Source organism: Myotis daubentonii, chromosome 15 (assembly GCF_963259705.1).
Source record: "Myotis daubentonii chromosome 15, mMyoDau2.1, whole genome shotgun sequence".
Taxonomy (NCBI): Eukaryota; Metazoa; Chordata; class Mammalia; order Chiroptera; family Vespertilionidae; genus Myotis; species Myotis daubentonii.
The window spans coordinates 32138365-32156094 of NC_081854.1; the positions used below are offsets into that span (position 1 = coordinate 32138365).

At 46.7% G+C, this 17730-nt stretch overlaps 2 protein-coding genes across 9 annotated transcripts in view; one reads left to right on the forward strand and one right to left on the reverse strand.

The window, feature by feature from the left end:
- Nucleotides 1–1100: 1100 nt before the first annotated feature.
- Nucleotides 1101–15951, forward strand: GINS2 (GINS complex subunit 2). Its single transcript, XM_059667166.1, has 5 exons — nt 1101–1262; nt 1653–1767; nt 5815–5914; nt 10825–10951; nt 11127–15951. Exons 1-5 carry the CDS (start codon nt 1173–1175, stop codon nt 11250–11252), a joined length of 558 nt encoding a protein of 185 aa, XP_059523149.1. The 5' UTR covers nt 1101–1172; the 3' UTR covers nt 11253–15951.
- Nucleotides 13263–17730, reverse strand: part of GSE1 (Gse1 coiled-coil protein) — a 414880-nt gene continuing 410412 nt past the window's right edge. For all 8 annotated transcript variants that reach the window (XM_059667158.1, XM_059667159.1, XM_059667160.1 and 5 more), the window contains one exon: nt 13263–17139. In XM_059667158.1, coding sequence (XP_059523141.1) covers nt 17005–17139 — 135 coding nt within the window. In that variant the 3' untranslated portion in view covers nt 13263–17004. The remainder of the gene's footprint in view (nt 17140–17730) is intronic.

The following is a 17730-nucleotide window of genomic DNA, read 5'->3' on the forward strand; positions in this document are numbered from 1 at the left end:
ACAGGGGTCGCCTAAGACCATCGGAAAACACATAATAATTACATATTGTTTTTGTGATTAATCACTATGCTTTAATTATGTCCAATTTGTAACAATGAAATTGGGGGTCACCACAACATGAGGAACTATATTGGGGGTCGTGGCATCAGGAAGGTTGAGAACCACTGTCTAGGGCAGTGGTTCTCAACCTTGGCTGCACATTAGAATCACCTGGGAATCTTTTTAAAATGCTGATTTCTGGGCCCCATCCTCCGGAAATTCTGTTTCTTTGTTATGGGGTGGGGCCACAACATTAGTAACAAAGAAACAGAATTTCCGGAGGATGGGGCCCAGAAATCAGGATTTTAAAAAGATTCCCAGGTGATTCTAATGTGCAGCCAAGGTTGAGAACCACTGGTCTAGGCCGCTAGGGGATTCTGACACACGGGGAGATTGAGGACCAGTGTTATTAAATTTCACACAAGCCCACTGTATAGAGGGCACCTGTTCAACAAACAGATGAGCACATCAATACATACTTGATGCAGCCTGCAAACTTGCCCCTTCATAAGCTTCACCTGGGTTGCTTGCCAACTTGCAGGTTCGGAGCCCTTCCCCCGCAGTTTCTGAATTGGAAGATGGGGTGTAGGGGGGGAATCTACATTTTTAAAGATTTTTTAACCAATGTGTATGCAGAGGTCAGAAGATTGTGAAATGAAAGGAAACGCCTTCCCTCACTCTCATGGGGTCGGGCTGTTTCAGGTGATGCTGTGACCCAGGAGTAAGGCGGGTAGGCGGCCAGGGCGCGCGAAGGAACACAGGAGCGTGGTGCTGCTAGCTAGCTAGACGCTGAAAGGCAGGCAGGCAGGCACGCACCAGGTGGGGCGTAGGGTCTGTGACCCGGGAGAGGGCGTGGCCGCCCCACGGGAGTGGGCGTGGCCATGCCTGTGAGCGAGGGGGCGGGGCCGGCGCCGGGACACAAGAGGGGCGGGATGAGCGCTTAGCCTCGTTCAAGCTCGCCAATCCGCGGGCTCGTAGCAGCCGCTCTCTCCGCCTCCCGCCGCTCGCGGAGAGCGCCGAGTTGCTATTGGTCGGATACGGCCTCTTCCGGCCGAGGGGCGGGCTCCGCGCGGTGGCGGGAAAGCGGCGCCCCGGCACTTAAGGGACGCTGAGGGGTAGCGGCTGGTTCCGCTATGGATGCGGCCGAGGTGGAGTTTCTGGCGGAGAAGGAGCTGGTGACCATTATCCCGAACTTCAGTCTGGACAAGATCTACCTCATCGGGGTAAGGGTGCGCCGGGCATTTGCCTCAGGAACTGGCGTCTGCGGATGGCGACTCGCCCTGCTCTGCTCCCACGTCTCGGGTGGGAAGCCGGGCGGCGGACTCCAGCCCGCGGGCCCTGCGTGGACGGGGTGGGGCGAGGTTCGGAGCCGGGAGACGTGGGCGGGGGAGCCCCTGGAGGTCGCCCGCGCCTCCCAGGTGTTCCTGGGCGGCCTCCCCGCGGCGCTTCGGGAACTGGGCTCAGGTGGGCCGCCAGGTGCGGCAGCCCCACCGCGCGAGGGCGGGCGTGGGCTGCCTCCCGCGCCGCGTGACCACCGGGCGTGCGTTTGTGTCTGGAGGTCCGGGAATGCCTGAGCTCTGCCTCGCCTTACCGGGGTTTGCTTCCTCCGGCAGGGGGACCTGGGGCCCTTTAACCCTGGCCTGCCGGTGCAAGTGCCTCTGTGGCTGGCGATTAACCTGAAGCAAAGACAGAAGTGCCGGTTGCTTCCCCCGGAGTGGATGGATGTGGGTAAGGACGCGGGTGCCCGGGTTCCGCAATGACGCCATGACCCACTGACCAGCTGAAACCAATGGCTCCAGGTTCACGCCTTAGAGCCAGCTGACCGCTTTTACCAGGGCCCTGTCAGTTTGGGGTGTGTATACCGCTTTTAGTTCAGATTTTGTGTTTAAAGCTATTTCACCTTGCTTTAAAATTTAAAAGTATTATAAGGCCTTAAAATAAACATTTTAATTTAAATATATACGTAGTAGAGGCCTGATGCACAAAATTCATGCAAGAGTAGGCCTTCTTTCCCGGGGCTGCTGGCACCGGCTTCGTTAGGAAGGTCGTCTGGAAGGACGTCGGGAAGGATATCCCGTCTAATTAGCATATTATACTTTTATTATTATAGATATAGACTGGCATGTTGAGCAAAGTTGTTAATCTTACATTATAGAAAATGCATGAAAATAATCCCTACAAGGGAATATTATTCAGCCATATAAAGGAATGTGGATGGACCTTGAAAATCTTATGCTCTCTGAAAAGAACACGCAAAGACCCTATTTGTAACATTCCATTTATATGAACTATCCAGAACAGGCAAATCCACAGAGACAAAATAAATTAGTACTTACCTAGGGATAGGGGTATGGAGGAGATGGAGGGATTGTGGCGGGGGGTCCTTTTTGGGGCAATGAAAATGTTGCCCAACTATGAATATACTAAAAACCATTGAATTGTATACTTTAAGTGGGTAAATTGTGTAGTACGTTAATTATGCCTCAATAAAGTTGTTAGGGAAACGAAAATAATGCATCGAAGATGCAGGCCGACTTGACCCTGACTTTATCCTTTGCGGTCTTTTTTCCCATCTCAAAGATGTGAGTGGCTCATTATCGCAAATAGTCGTAATTTTATTGGGGTGGTGGTGGTGGTCATAGGCATGCCTGTAGAATTTGAAAAGCCATACCTGATTTTGATCGCCCCCTCCCCTTGGGAATCACTTGGGGATACTTGCCTCCTAGAAGCAAGGACACGTTCAGCCAGACTCTCACATGCAGTTAAGAAAGACTGGGCATTCCCGCCTCACTCCTGGTCCTATGGGGTGAGTGGCCCTGGAGGTCCTGAAACATCGTGGGAAACCCCAGTTCCTCTGCTTTGATGGGCCTTTTTAGTCCCAGCAGGCCTGGCTCTGTTAGGGCTGCACCCCCTGAAAGCTTCTCATTTAGGATCAGCGCTGGCAGCTTTGGCCCACGTAAGCCCCAGCCCTCGCTGCTTCCTAGTCCTGGGCCCTATGTGGTGAGAGGAGTGACACGTCATAGTCGACACTGCCCAGGAGCCAACTGCTCTCTGATTCTCCCACCACGTGGTTCCACCTGTTCTTGGACTTCATGTAAATGGTATCATCTAGTACTATGTCAGTTTTGGTCTCTGGCTTCTTATCAGTATAATGTCTTTGAGATTCACCGCTGTTGCAAGTGCCATTACACTCTTTTATTGCTGAGTGGTGTTCCGCTGTGTGAGTATGCCACAGTATGTTCACCCATTCTGATGGTGGATAGTTGGGTTACTTCCCGTTTTTGGCCATTGTGAATATGGCTGCTATGACTAATCTTGTCCAAGTCTTTTTGTGGATATGTTTTTATTTCTCTTGGGTAAGTAAATACCTCGAGGGGTGGAATTGCAGGGTCATGGACAGACTGTGCTTAGTTTGGTAAGAAACTGCCGGTGCTCCACAGGGGTTGAGCCATTATTATAACCCCACCAGGATTGTTCAAGAGTTTCCAGTGTTCCATACCCTGGCCAACATTGGAATTGCAGGGTTTGAACAGAGGTGTTTCATACTCTGGTTTAGATTTTAAAAAAGAAAAGAGTGAATAGTCTGTGCAAAGAATAAGTGTGTGGGGAGAGAGCAGTAGAGAGTTACCCAGGCTAGAGCTGGGAGTGGCTGGAGCAGCTGATTGAGGTGGGCAGTGGTGGTTGGAGTTTAGGCATAGTTTGAAGGAAGAATCAGCAGGATTGCTGACGGACTAGCCAAGGGGTATGAGAGAGAAGAGTTAATTAAAGATTAGCACCAGGGTTGTTGGCTTGAGCTCCGGAAGGAAATGGAGTTGTTTTCTTAGATGGGGAAGACTGCAGGAGCAGTGTGTGGGCTAAAGTTGACCCTAGGAGTGGAGTTTGAACATCTTACCCTGGAGGTGCCTGATAGAAATCCACGTGGAAATAATATGGGCAGTAGGGTATTTGAGTCAGGAATTCAGAGGAGGGACTGATCTGGGGATGTGAATTTGTCATGAGCACATAGATGATATTTAATGAGGCAGGAAGAGATCATATGGGACGTGGGTTTAGGTGAGCCCTGCACCAGTGTTGAGAGGTCAGGAAGGCCAGAAAGAATTGATGAGATGAGAACTCTGGTGTTCGAGAAGCTAAACTAATACACTCCAAGGGAGAGGATTGATCCTCGTCAGATGTGGAGGCTGAGACATAGCCCTTGGGTTTGGCCCAGTGGAGGATGTGGGCCTTGGTGGACTATGTTGGTGGAGGGGTAGGATAGACACACATCTGAGTGGTTAGGGAGGGGAAGTTAATGCCAATGTCAGACAGCTCAAAGTTTTGTGTAAAGGGCATGATAAATGGTTGGTAGCTGGGGAAAGACTTGGTGTCAGGGGAGGGTTTTCTTTTTCTTTAAAACACACATGTTTTTATTGATTTCAAAGAGGAAGGGAGAGGGAGAGAAAGAAACACTGATCAGCTGCCTCCTGCGTGGCACCTACTAGGGATCGAATCCACAACCCTGGCATGTGCCCCGACTGGGAATCGAACCTGTGACTACTTGGTGCATGGGATGACATTCAACCAACCGAGTCACACTGGCCAGGGCAGGTTTTCTTTTTTTTAAAATATATTTTATTGATTTTTTACAGAGAGGAAGGGAGTGGGATAGAAAGGAAACATTGATGAGAGAGAAACATCGATCAGCTGCCTCCTGCACACCCCCACTAGGGATGTGCCTGCAACCAAGGTACATGCCCCTGACCAGAATCGAACCCGGGACCCCTCAGTCCGCAGCCAAACCGGCTAGGGCAGGTTTTCTTTTTAAGATGGGAGAGGTTGCAGCATGTTTGATGGAATGTCACATAGTAAGGAGAAACCATGATCATTCAAGAGTGAGAGACCGATGCTGCAGTGGTGATCTGTGCAGGTGAGAGGAGGGTCCAGTGCATACCTGGAAGGCTGGCCCTTGTGTATCAGGACAGACACAGGGAAGTTAGGAAGATGTGGTGACAGGAGCATGTGGGCACTCAGCAAGGCAGTGGCTGGGGCAGTGAGATGAGGAGAGAAGGCATGGAGAGGGTGGGCATGATCAAAAGTGAGAGGGTGAATGGATCAGGGGAGTTTCATAGGATTGCAAGATAATACCAAGGGCCCCTTGGAGATGGGTGGTCAGTCCTTTAAAGTGTCTCCACAGCATAGTCGTGTCTCTGTGTATCCCTTAGGCACAGTGGGCAGTTCAGATTTAGGACTGGAAGTTTTCTCAGGCTATTAATTGCGGACCAGTTTTATTGCTAGCTTTACCCAGTGACCAGATACGTTTCTATTGAACGAGTACAAAAAATGTTTTACATAAATGTTAAAGGCACGCTTTAAAATTAAATACCCATTGCATTTTGAAGTTATTATTACATGTTCTTACAAGCTAATATCTTTTTAATATCGTGATTGGCCACAAGTCTTAGAACAGAAAACACGAGAATTCTCGTGATCTGTCCGCAATGTGTTAAGTCAGAGAGAGAAACATCAAGGATGAGAATCATTGATTGGCCATCTCCTGCATGCCCTCCACCGGGGACTCAATCCGCAACCCCGCATGTGCCCTGACTGGTAATTGAAGCATGATTCCTGGTTCATAGGTCAACACTCAACCACTGAGCCACACTGGCAGGGTCCAAAAACTGTTTTTAATGTATTTGTCAGTTGATCGAATAGGTAATATAGGCAGTTGGTAAATTGGGTTTTAAAAAAACATTTTGGTTATGGTGATGGTAAAATGTATTCATTTCTAAATTTCAGAAAAGTTGGAAAAGATTAGGGATCATGAACGAATGGAAGAAACTTTTACCCCTATGCCTAGCCCTTACTACATGGAGCTGACCAAACTCCTGTTAAATCAGTAAGTAATCTCACTGAGAGCCCACGTGTTCATGGTTCTCATCCCTTAATCCCTGCCTTTCCTTTTTTATTTCACTCTCATTACCAAGGTAAGTGATATTCCTGTCCACTTAGTTCCTCGGGTCAGTAATCCAGGAGTCCATTCACACTGCCTGAAGTCTCTCCCTTCCTCATTTTTCCTTTTCTCCACCCTTCCCTCTCCTAGTAAATCCCTTGGTTCTTTTCATTTTATCTCTTAACTACAGGCCTGGTGCACAAATTCATGCACTGGTGGGGTCCCTCGATCTGGCCTGTGGGGATTGGGCCAAAACTGGCTCTCTGACATCCCCCGAGTGGTCCTGGATTGCAAGAGGGCGCAGGCCAGGCCAAGGGACCCCACCGGTGCACGATTGGCGCCTGGGAGGGACCACGGGAGCACTCCAGGCCGTGTCTGGCCTGTCTTGCCCAGTCCTGATTGGCCAGACCCCAGCAGCAAGCTAACCTACTGGTTGGAGCATCTGCCCCCTGGTGGTCAGTGTGCATCATAGCGATTGATCAAACAGTCAAGTGAACAGTCGGACACTTAGCATATTAGGCTTTTATTATATAGGACTAGAGGCCTGGTGCACAAAAATTTGTGCACTCGGGGGGGAGTGGGGTCCCTCAGCCCGGCCTGTGCCCTCTCGCAGTCTGGGACCCCTCGGGAGATAACGACCTGCTGGCTTAGGCCTGCTCCCGGGTGGCAGAGGGCAGGCCCAATCCCTAGGTGCAGCCCCTGGTCAGGCTCAGAGCAGGGCCGATTGGGGAGTTGGGGCACCGGCCCCTGTCATGCACAGAGCAGGGCGGATTGGGAGGTTGCGATGCCACCCTCAGTCACGCACAGGGTAGGGCCGATTGGGGGGTTGCGGCACCGCCCCCTGTCACACTCAAGGCAGGGTCGATGGGGAGGTTGCGGCGCCACCCCCTGTCATGCACAGAGCAGGGCCAATCAGGGGTTTGGGGCGCTGCCCCCTGTCACTCACAGAGCAGGGCCCATCAAGGGGGTTGGGGCTCCGTACACTGTCACACACAGAGCAGGGCCGTTCAGGGAGTTGGGGAGCTCCCCCCTGTCACTCAAAGAGTAGGGCCGATAGGGGAGTTGGGGCACCGCCCTCTGTCACACACAGAGTAGGGCGGATCAAGGGGTTGGGGCGCTGCCCTCTATCACCCACAGAGTAGGGCCGATCAGGGGGTTGGGGCGCCGCCACTGTCACACTCAGCGCAGGGCCGATGGGGAGGTTATGGCTCTACCCCATCACACACAGAGCAGGGCCCATGGGGTGGGGTTGGGGCGCCGCACCCTGTCACACACAGAGCTGCAGGGCGATCAGGGGGTTGGGGAGCTCCCCCCTATCAGGCACAGAGCAGGACTGATCAGGGGGTTGGGGCGCCTTCCCCTGTCACGAACAGAGCAGGGCGGATAGGGAGGTTGTGGCCCCGCCCCCTGTCACACACAGAGCCTCAGGGTGATCAGGGGGCTTGGGCACTGCCCCCTGTCACGCTGATCCCGGTGCTGGGAGGCCTCGCAGCTCCGCTGATCCCGGTGCTGGGAGGCATATTACCCTTTTACTATATAGGATAGAGGCCTGGTGCACGGGTGGGGGCCAGCTGGTTTGCCCTGAAGGGTGTCCTGGATCAGGGTGGGGGTCCCCACTGGGGTGCCTGGCCAGCCTGGGTGAGGGGATGATGGCTGTTTGCAGTTGGTCACACACCCTTCAGGGTGGGGGTCCCCACTGGGGTGCCTGGCTAGCCTGGGTGAGGGCTGAGGGCTGTTTTCAGGCTGGCGGGTGACTGAAGCTCCCAACCGCTCCTTTTTTTCTTTTTTTTTAATTCTGGGCCAGCTTTAGCTCTGGCTCCAGCTCTGAGGCCTCTGCTGCTGAAAGCAGGTATCTGGTTTGTTTGGGTTCTATAATTGAAACACTGTATCAACTTCAGCTCTGAGATCCCGGCTGGCTGAAAGCAGGTTTCTGGGGTTTTGTTTAGCTTCTATATTTGTAACAATGTTTCAAACTGCAAGCTCAGAGGCCGGCAGCGGCAGGCAGGGAACGTTGGATTCTTCCGTCACTGAAGCAAGCAAGCCTCATGTTAGCTTCAAGCTGCCTGGCTGCCGGCCGCCATCTTGGCTGGCAGTTAATTTGCATATCGCCCTGATTAGCCAATGGGAAGGGTAGCAGACGTACGGCTAATTACCATGTTTCTCTTTTATTAGATAGGATTATCACTTGACATTTGAACCCAGTATGAGCCTCCATCATTTCCAGCAGTAGCCTTTATCTTAACTATAAATATGTTTTATTACTAGAGCTTTACCCCTTTTTATTCTTTGGTTATGTGCATTTGAGTTCTTGCATGTCTGTCACATGAATGGCCAGAGGACTCACATTTGCCTCTGATCCTGAACTATAAGAAAAGCCCACTAGTGGCAGAAATGTGCTGTAGTAAATTGTTTCCCTACATCCAATTCTGGTTCCACATCAGCTCCTAATGCACTCTCCACATTGCAGCCAGAATGGCCCTTTAAAGGTGAAGCTGCCAGCCCTGACCGGTTTGGCTCAGTGGATAGAGCATTGGCCTGTGGACTCAAGGGTCCCAGGTTCAATTCCGGTCAAGGGCATGTACCTTGGTTGCGGGCACATCCCCAGTAGGGGGTGTGCAGGAGGCAGCTGATTGATGTTTCTCTCTCATTGATGTTTCTAGCTCTCTATCCTTCTTCCTTCCTCTCTATAAAAAGTCAATAAAATATATTTAAAAAAAATAAAGGTGAAGCTGCCATATGATTCTCCTACTCCTTGGAGAGCCTTTCCAGGGTTTAGTCTAAAGTCCTAATCATGGTATTCAAAGCACTGCATAGGCTGGTTTTCTTCCTTCTCTCATAACTCTCTTACAGTTCTCCCCGCTGACTCTAAATTCCAGCTCACTTTGACTTCTTTTACTTCTTTATACATACCAAGGTCCTCACCTCAGGGCTTTGCATATACTGTACCCTGTGCTAGTAAGTTCATCTGTTCCCTGCTCCCTCCTTTGGTTTAGACTAACAGGTACTCCCTTCCTGTCCTACGTGTCATCCTGGCATCTCTGTACACCTCCATAGCATTTGTCAGTTAAAATTTTTTAATCCCTTGACTGGCTATGCTCTTCCCCCCACCCCCAGTTCTAATGAGCAGGGACTGTGTCTTCTGTGTATTAGCACAATGCCTGGTGCTCACATGTTTGTGGAAGGAAGGGAGGGAAGGATGAGGGAGGGAGGGAATCGGTGGAGGAGGCAGGAAAGTGGATCATTTTGCTTGGGACATACTTAGAATGTAATTTTCAAAGTGTACAGCTTTTGATGCCTTTTAATTGATGGATTCAAGAGTAGAACTAGAACAAAACTTGGGGAGCTGTAGAGTAAGCTCTATTTTTGGATGCAAATGAAAATTCAAGGTACATAACACAGATTTGGTCCTTCAGTTCATATGAGGCTGCAGTTCACAGCTTACTAAGCATTAACTAGGTAGTGATAATGGGCTTGAGTTTCTGGTTTAGTGGGGGAGAGATGTGACCCTGTTACCCAGTGGTTACACTGCAGTGTGATAAATGCCGTTCAGAGTATGTTGGGATGCAACCCTAATGCCTGGTGGTATCAGAGAAGGGATCTTGGGCTGGAAAGATCAGGGAAAATCTGGGGAGAAGGCAGAGGTGTGAAAGGACATGGTGTGTTTGGCTAACAGAGCTATTGGGACACATGCAGACTGTATGCGGTGGGAGAGCTGAGGCTTTTCTGTTGGAGGCCCCAGGAGGGTGTTCAAGAAGGAGTGTGCCACCTATGGATCTGAGAAAGGCTGCTGTGGCAGTGGGGAGAGCGACTCGGAGTGGAGAATCGGGAAGCAGAGGCCCGTTCCGTATATTATGTATGCAGTTCTTATTGAAACTCTTGTCTTAGAATTATTTAGAATTCATTTAGCTGAGGGACTTAATTGTACCTTTGTTCTGCAGTTCAAGGAGCTGGGTTCTTTGTTCTTTACTGCTGTTCAGAGCAAAGGATCCAGATGTTTGGGCTTTAAGTAAAATCCACTACATAAACTTTATACCACTGATTATCCATCTACTAATCTTGAGCTAATTTTAGCATGTGAAGAGGTCATTTCCAGCTTATCCTAGAATGCCTGGTGATGATGATGTGAGCTTCTGCTTTTATCTTCTAGTTTGTCTTTTCCTTCAAAGATTAGTTTAAAAAACCTCACACAGGAAGACTGACCATCTCTCTCTGACTCCAAGTCAAACTTTTACCCAGAATTCATTATGTAAAATGTGCTCAGGTTATGCTAATTTGCAATTTCTTCTGTGATTTTTGTAAATGTATTTTTGTTTTCTCTGTAGAGTAGGCCAATGTCTACTCTTCAGGACTTTTGCGAGGATAGAAGTATTGTGTAGTGCTGAGCACATGGCAGGCATAGAGTTGCTGTCTTTCCCTGGTGGGTTGTAAGCCCTTGGGTAACCGATGAGGTATGAGCAATAGAAGTCATGACCTCTGAACCAGCCTTGAAGCAAATCCATTCTAGATGGAAATTCTATAGCACAGAGCACTCAATTATCCTGAGACACAGGATGGCCAACGTAGAGTTTAGTCTCTTATTATTTTACGGAACAGAAGTCCTTGTGCCACTGCCCGCCAGGGGACAGGTTACATGAGCGTAACTGTGGGTCATGGCTGAATTTTCTTAGCACCACGCTTAACTGCTAGGAATCCTTACATTTTAAAATTGAAAACAAAGCAAAACAAGATCTGAGTCTAGGACAGTGTGTGTATTTTACCTGAACCCAAGCAACCTTTTTCTTTTTAAAGCCACTTTTAGCTGGATATTGCTTTAGTTTACTGAGTGCTTCCTAATGCAATTTATTTGTTTCCTTTAGTGCTTCAGACAACATTCCAAAAGCAGATGAGATCCGCACCCTGATCAAGGATGTGTGGGACACTCGCATAGCCAAACTCCGGGTATCTGCTGACAGCTTTGTGAGGCAGCAGGAGGCACATGCGAAGGTAGGTGTACTGCTGAGGGATTTCCGACAGCATTCTGCCTGCGTAGGCTCTCACAAGCAGGAATTACTGGCTGTGCTTTTAAAAATTATTGGTTTCTTATTTTTTGTTCAGTAGATTTTTTACTTTTTCTCAATCAGAAACTTCTCAACCAACACTGTTTTCTCCTGCATTTTAGCTGGATAATTTGACCTTGATGGAGATCAACACCAGCGGGGCATTCCTCACACAAGCTCTCAATCACATGTACAAACTCCGTACAAACCTGCAACCTTCTGAAAGTGCCCAGTCTCAGGACTTCTAGAGAATGACCTTTGATTTGTAAAGGCCTTGTGTCTGCTGGCATGAGGCTTACCGGGTAATGTGTGAGTGCTCAGGACATGATAGAGGTACTCAGTGCTGGGTTCCTAGAACCATTTGAATGTAAGAAAAACGTGCAATGAAGCAAAGAATGGATTCATAACATTGTTGGAAAGCAACAGGTTATGTTTAGTTCTTAAGATATTCATTAATTCCACATCTGTCTCTAGAGGCCAACTGCTCCTTTATGGAGGAAAGAAAAAGCTTCAACAAACAAGCCATTCTCCCTAGCACGGTCTCAGGTCTCCTGCACGGAGCTGTTATGTGTGGGTGAGTCTTCATGTTGCTTTGTAAAGACAGATACAAATGGCGATGGGGCCCTAGGACTTCGTTGTTTTGATATGGATCTTTTTAGCTGAATTTAAATCTAGAGATTGCTCACATAGAGGATGACAGATGGTGGCTTGTGATGCCGACAGGGGTTGATCTCAGCCAGGGGTGGGGAACCTTTTTTCTGCCAAGGGCCGTTTGAATATTTATAACATCATTTGCAGGCCATACAAAATTATCAACTTAAAAATCAGCCTGCTCTATTTGGTCAAACATTTAATTAACACCCCTAATGCCTTGGTAGGGCCAGACCAAATGATTTTGAGTGCCTTATAAGGCCCACAGGCTAGATGTTCCCCACCCCTGATACAGAATAAAGATGGAATCAACCCAATCTGTTGGGTTTATTTTTTCCTGCTTAAGCCATGTGGCTAAAATGATAATGATAGACCAAACTGAGGTGTGTAGCAGGTTGTAAACTTCAAACACTCTGGTTGTCTCTTGTTATCTTTGCTATTTCTGGTTACAGTTTAAAGGGCTGCTTTAAAAGCTAACCATGATATTTGAGTATGTGAGGGGAGCACAGTGCTAAGAAGAGTTGGGCCTATAACACTGCTCTTGATGGGTTTTAGGGTAAGATGGTCATAGGTAGCAGTGGCTCAAAGAAGGGTAAATTCTAAGAGAAAAAATTCAAATACAGCGTTTTGGAATTGCTAAATTGCTCATAGAAATTTTATTGCCCTGAAAGGGGAAAAGATTATCTAGAGCAGCAGTTTTCAACCATTTTCATTTCATGGCACACATAAACACGTAATTACTAAAATTCTGCGGCACACCAAAAAAAACTATCTTTTGCCAATCTGACCAAAAAGAATAGGTATAATTTTGATTCATTCACACTGTTGACAGCTATTGTGTTGGCTACTGCCATTTTTTATTTGACAATCTAAGGGAAAAGAGGTCAGTGACCCTGACTAAATAGTCAGGTATTCCATGTTTAAAAAAATGCTTGTGGCACACCGGTTGAAAACCGCTGGTCTAGAATCATACAATGAGTGCTAGTTTCTGTAACCTGGTGATTTTCGACTGTCACATGCTATCTCAAGGGCTTTTTGAAGAGTGTATGTGATCAGCTGAGCCTGGAAGAGACCTGCTGGTATCTGCTCTTCAGTGTTTAAAGTCCAAACTTACTTCAGGTTTCTCCATTCCTCATTGCTATCCATCTAGATGTCCCTCCAACAAGCAGCTGATGGTTGTTTGAACATGGAAGGGCCAGGCACAGAGGGATTAGGATACAGAAGACTTGTTTTTATCAGTTAAGGTGACTGTTAAGAGCAGTGGTTGACAACTGGTGGTCCGTGAGGTCTGAAAGGTTGGCAACCGCTGGCTTAGAGGACCGCTTTCATATGACAGGACTTGCCTTTTCTTGTCAGTTTTACTCAGAGACCTTCTGATTTTAATCCGGGGAATCTTCTTGAATGAAGCCACCTTATTGTGAAGGGTCAGGAATCCTGTGTAGCTCAGATCAGCCCCTAATACCTTTCTCCTAAAACCTGACTGAGGTACATTGGATCTGTCTTCACATTTTACCTGTAAAGCTGTATAGTTGTTGAGCATTAAAAAAAAAAAAAAAAAAAAAATTTGGTCTTTTTATTATAGCATAAAAGAGATTTTCCTCTTAACATGATTTAGGAAGATTTTATTTTTTTTGGATGTTGTCAGAAATTACAGCAATATATTCATAAATACCTAATTACTACATTCAACAAATAATATTACAATACAATTAATTCAAACAAGTACACTTAGAACAGGTTTAATTTCACAGCATCTAAACTGCCCCCAGAGTGACCGAGGCACTGTTCCTCCTCCCTCCCATGTACTGGTTTACTGTTCTAGCAATTAAACACAGGGTACATACAAAGTAACACAACCAATTAGCATGGTCTTCCTCAGGTCTAGGCAGAGTTAAGGAGTTTAAGTTAAGTGCTGGATCAAAAGTTGGGGACAGGCTACTGCAAGTAGTAAGAAAGTCAATAGCTTGGTTACTTGAAAGAGTATAGGGATTGCTGCTAAATGGCTAATATACACTTATTTAAGAGTAACAGAATCGGCTTGTGCTGATCATCTCCATCTTGTGGTGGATCCTTGGAATTTTCTACACGTTAAAAAACACATGGCTCAGGGGGAAAGGGAGTATCTTGATGTAATGCTTGAGATTAGGCAGCCTTTAGGAAATACCGTTCCATGTACAAACGTAAGATTTCTTGTGTTATAATTCTTCACTGCTGAATATTCTTTGAATTTCCTTAAGGGTATTATCTAATAGAATGTTAATGCCAATTTAGTGTTTTATTTCCTTTAGAATGTAGACTAAAACTGTTGAAAACCCTACCTTGGCCATTTATGTTAGGCAATGGATTATATCATGAAATGTTTTCATTGTCAGTTTGGCTCTGATTATATGAAACAGAGAACCAATGCATTTTCAAATGATCAGGTATGTAGATCCAAGTTTTGAGGAACGCTCTTGGTTTGTCCCTAAATATTTGATTAAATGCGAAGCTGGGGATTCGGCTTTGGAAGGTGTCCCTCACAAGTTTAACAAAACAGCCGTCTCCTGCCGGTGCTGTGGGAAGCACATGAGGCCGTGGAGGACTGACACAGGTTGCAAAATCAATTCTAGAGCAAATTCGGTGTTCTTCTGAGCTGTGTCTTTTAAACTCAGTGTGATATAGCTGAACAAAATCTTCAGAGAGCGCATATTTGCCCATTTTTAAGCTCAAACTGAAAAGAAAAATTAAATGAGATGAAAATGTGTCTTAAGATTTTAGAACTAATTACTGGATGGAAAAACCATTATTGGGCACTGTGTCTTAGTGGTGCAATTGTTTTCAAAAGACACTTTACCTTTTTCTTAGTTCATTATGCTGCCTTCTCTGGTGTGTATTTATACTCTCTGATTGTCATATTACTTCTCAAGCCCAAGAATACGCAGAGATCTCTAGAGGTGGGTGGGAGTCCGGTGTGACGGAGTGACAGACGCTCAAGTGCAGGGTGAGAGTGGCGTTTTCAATGGGAAGAAGGAAAAGCAGTTGTTCCTAGCGCAGGGACGTCCTCCCTGACAACTAAACAAACCCCAAGGGAGCTCCCCTGGGCTGGAGGAGGAATGGGGCTCTGCTTTTCTTTCCCATCAAGTTATTAGATCTACATTTTTCTTTTTCTAAGCCAAGGCCATTACCAAAGCTGATCAGCAAAATTACTAGTACTCAGACATTCTGTGATGGCGAAGGAGGACTGGGAGTGAAGTGCTAAGATGTAGCTCTTAAGCTTTCAGACCAGAAGCAGCAAGCAGATTTTAAAGAGAGAAATTCAGTGACATTTTGCCCTGATTGTTGGCAATAGAGTTCCCTCTAAACACCTGTCCCCACCTGTGGAACATGTTGATCTCTCAATGTCTTTGCAGGGGAGGCCACAGAACAGCCCTTAGATCTCGTCAAATCGTTTCTGTGGAGAGGAAGGCGCTTGTTGACTGCTGATAATACTGGCGGCACTTTTTGTCTGAGTTTGCTAATAACTGGAAGATTCTTGGCAGACATACAAAGCAAACTGTGTGGGAACAGATAAAGCGACACAATGCCATCTGCCAGCAAGCTGTTCTGCACAGCTAAGGTCTGGGGCTGAGGGTGCGGCCACTGATCACAGTGAGTAGCCTTCATGAAGGTCAGCCAGCCCTTCCCCTGGGTAAAGGGGAGGCGTGATCACACTCAGACCTCCTCCCATTCCCTCTCCCCTGGCAGACCAACCACTGGCTGCTTTAGCCTCTGGTTCAAGCCCATTCAGGCAAGAGATACTTGCTTGATCTATTATACCCTGCCTGAGTGAGCAGTTAACTGGGACAAGAAGGAAAAATTTCCCCATTGCTTTGCACTGATCTGATTATCTTTCTAGCTGCTCCTGTGCTTGTCACAGTCAGTTCAAAAGGAGGAGAAGTTCAGCTCAGACATTGTTTATCCTTTATCCTACTTTTAGGCTTTTACAAAGCTTTGCATCTAAATAAAGCCTCTAGAGTTTCTACTTTGCACCTGTTCTCAGACTGCTGTAAGACACCTTAGAATGCTATCACAAACTGCTCACTTCCTGAAAGGTTCTTTTGCAAAAAGCCCCATGTCTGTAGGTGCATGCATAGGTGCACACCCAGTATGTCTTGTTCACCACAGACTAGCCCCTCCTCACTGATAGCAACTAGGTATAACTGCTATTTGCTGTCCAGAGCTGGGGGGAGAGGGTAGAGAAGGAGGTAAGAAGTAACACATGGCTTTCTACATCATTTTCTGGTGCAACTCAAAAATGAAGTGATCGCATAGGCGCCAGTGGTAAGCTCTTTTACTTTTCTTCGTCTTTAATTTTTAAAAACACTTCAATATTTAATGTCCTGACCAGCAGCAGTACAAACACTAAAAGCAAGTTTGTTGGGTTTTTTTTTTTTTGCCCAGAAAAAAAACACAAAACACAAAACCCCAAAACAGGAAAACAAACAAAAATCCCCCAAAACCACATATTAAAAATGGCAGGCCTTTTATAACAATAATTAAAGTAATAAAAACATACAAAACTTTGTTTTTTAATATATATACACAGTACAAGGCTGAAGCACCTTTGACTTTTCTCTCAAAATTTGTTTGTATGAAAACACCCCCCACTGCAGCAACAATTTGGTGGGTGTGCATATATGTATACATAGAGCTCTGTACACTCCCCCCCACCCCATGGAGTAATAAAAAAGGTACCTTCAGTTTGTCAATTTGCTTTATCTTTAGGTGAGAGCTTTTCCAGGGAAAAGCCTGCTATTGGTGAGACTTTTAGTACTGTTGCTTTGAAGAAAATTTTGCAGAAAAGTAACCAAAACAAATAAGCCCTTCACTTAAAATGCACCCCACCTTCATTCAGCTGAAGCAGGTCTCAGTCCTGGGGAGGCGAGACCGACCCTCTGCTGCAGCAAAAGCAAACTTGGGTCTTCAGGCATAGTAATATGGCAACACAAGAAATAGAACACAAGCAGTTTGATCCAATCTTATGCACCCAGGGGCTATAAATGATAAAAGTTTTAGTGTTGGTAACGGAGCCTTCATTTTCAGATTTTAAAACGGTGACATGGGGAAAGAAATAAAATTGCCTTTTAAAAAAATATATGGGCGATGTCCTACATTGGTTGCTCGCTGAATTACAAAGGTGATTCAGTTGCATTGAAGTCAAGGTGAGTTCGTTCTTTTTCTGGAGTCTGGAATCCTTTGCTTCATGCATGGCACATTCTTTATTATTTTTTTTTAAGCTTCAAACCTCCCAGTGAAAAATATTAAATATTCAAGGTAATAAAATAGATAATATTTCTATACTATAGGTTCGGCCTAGTGCAAGGGAAACCGTCACCTAGGATATCCCTTAAAGTAACCCCTAGGCCAATGCAATGCAGGCAATGCAAGGCACTTCCGGAAGTGATCCAGTTCCGCCTGGATTCGCTCCCTTTCTGAGACAATCTTCTGTTTCTGGCTCCTCAATTCCTGCAGAGAGAGATTTGCATTAAGCAAACTGGTTTCACGGAACTGTATGTGATGCAGAAACGTGCTGGAGGCCACTTTGAAAACCTCCTCCTTCCAGTTCAGTGTTCTAACAGCGCCTCTGGGGGCAGGCTGAACTGGTTCTTCCTAAGTCTTGGGTTCTCACAATACCTGCTCTCATGGAACCAGTGTCCACTGTTGTCTCAGCTTCGACCCCGAGCTTTAAAAATTAAAACCTTCACTGCGTAGGAGTGGCTAAGATGTGCAGACCTGATCTGAGATAAGCCCCACGTCCCCACTGGGAGGAAGCCCTTGGGGCTTGCCAAATGTCATAGCTGGATGACCTGTTGGGCCGGGCTGCAAAGAGGAAGGAGGTGGTTTGTTTTCCTTAATAACTTTACTCCAGTAAAATCCTTTTTCCTTAGCAAATCACAGCAGGGGAGACTGACAAAGGCAATAATTCCCCAAAAGGAATATTGCATCTTCATTCTTCCAGGATCAACATTCTGCAAATTAGTGATGCCTCCCTCCTTGGCTAGGGTAATCAACTGAGCCTTGAACGTCTTCCCTAGGACTATAAGCTTTAAACTCTTA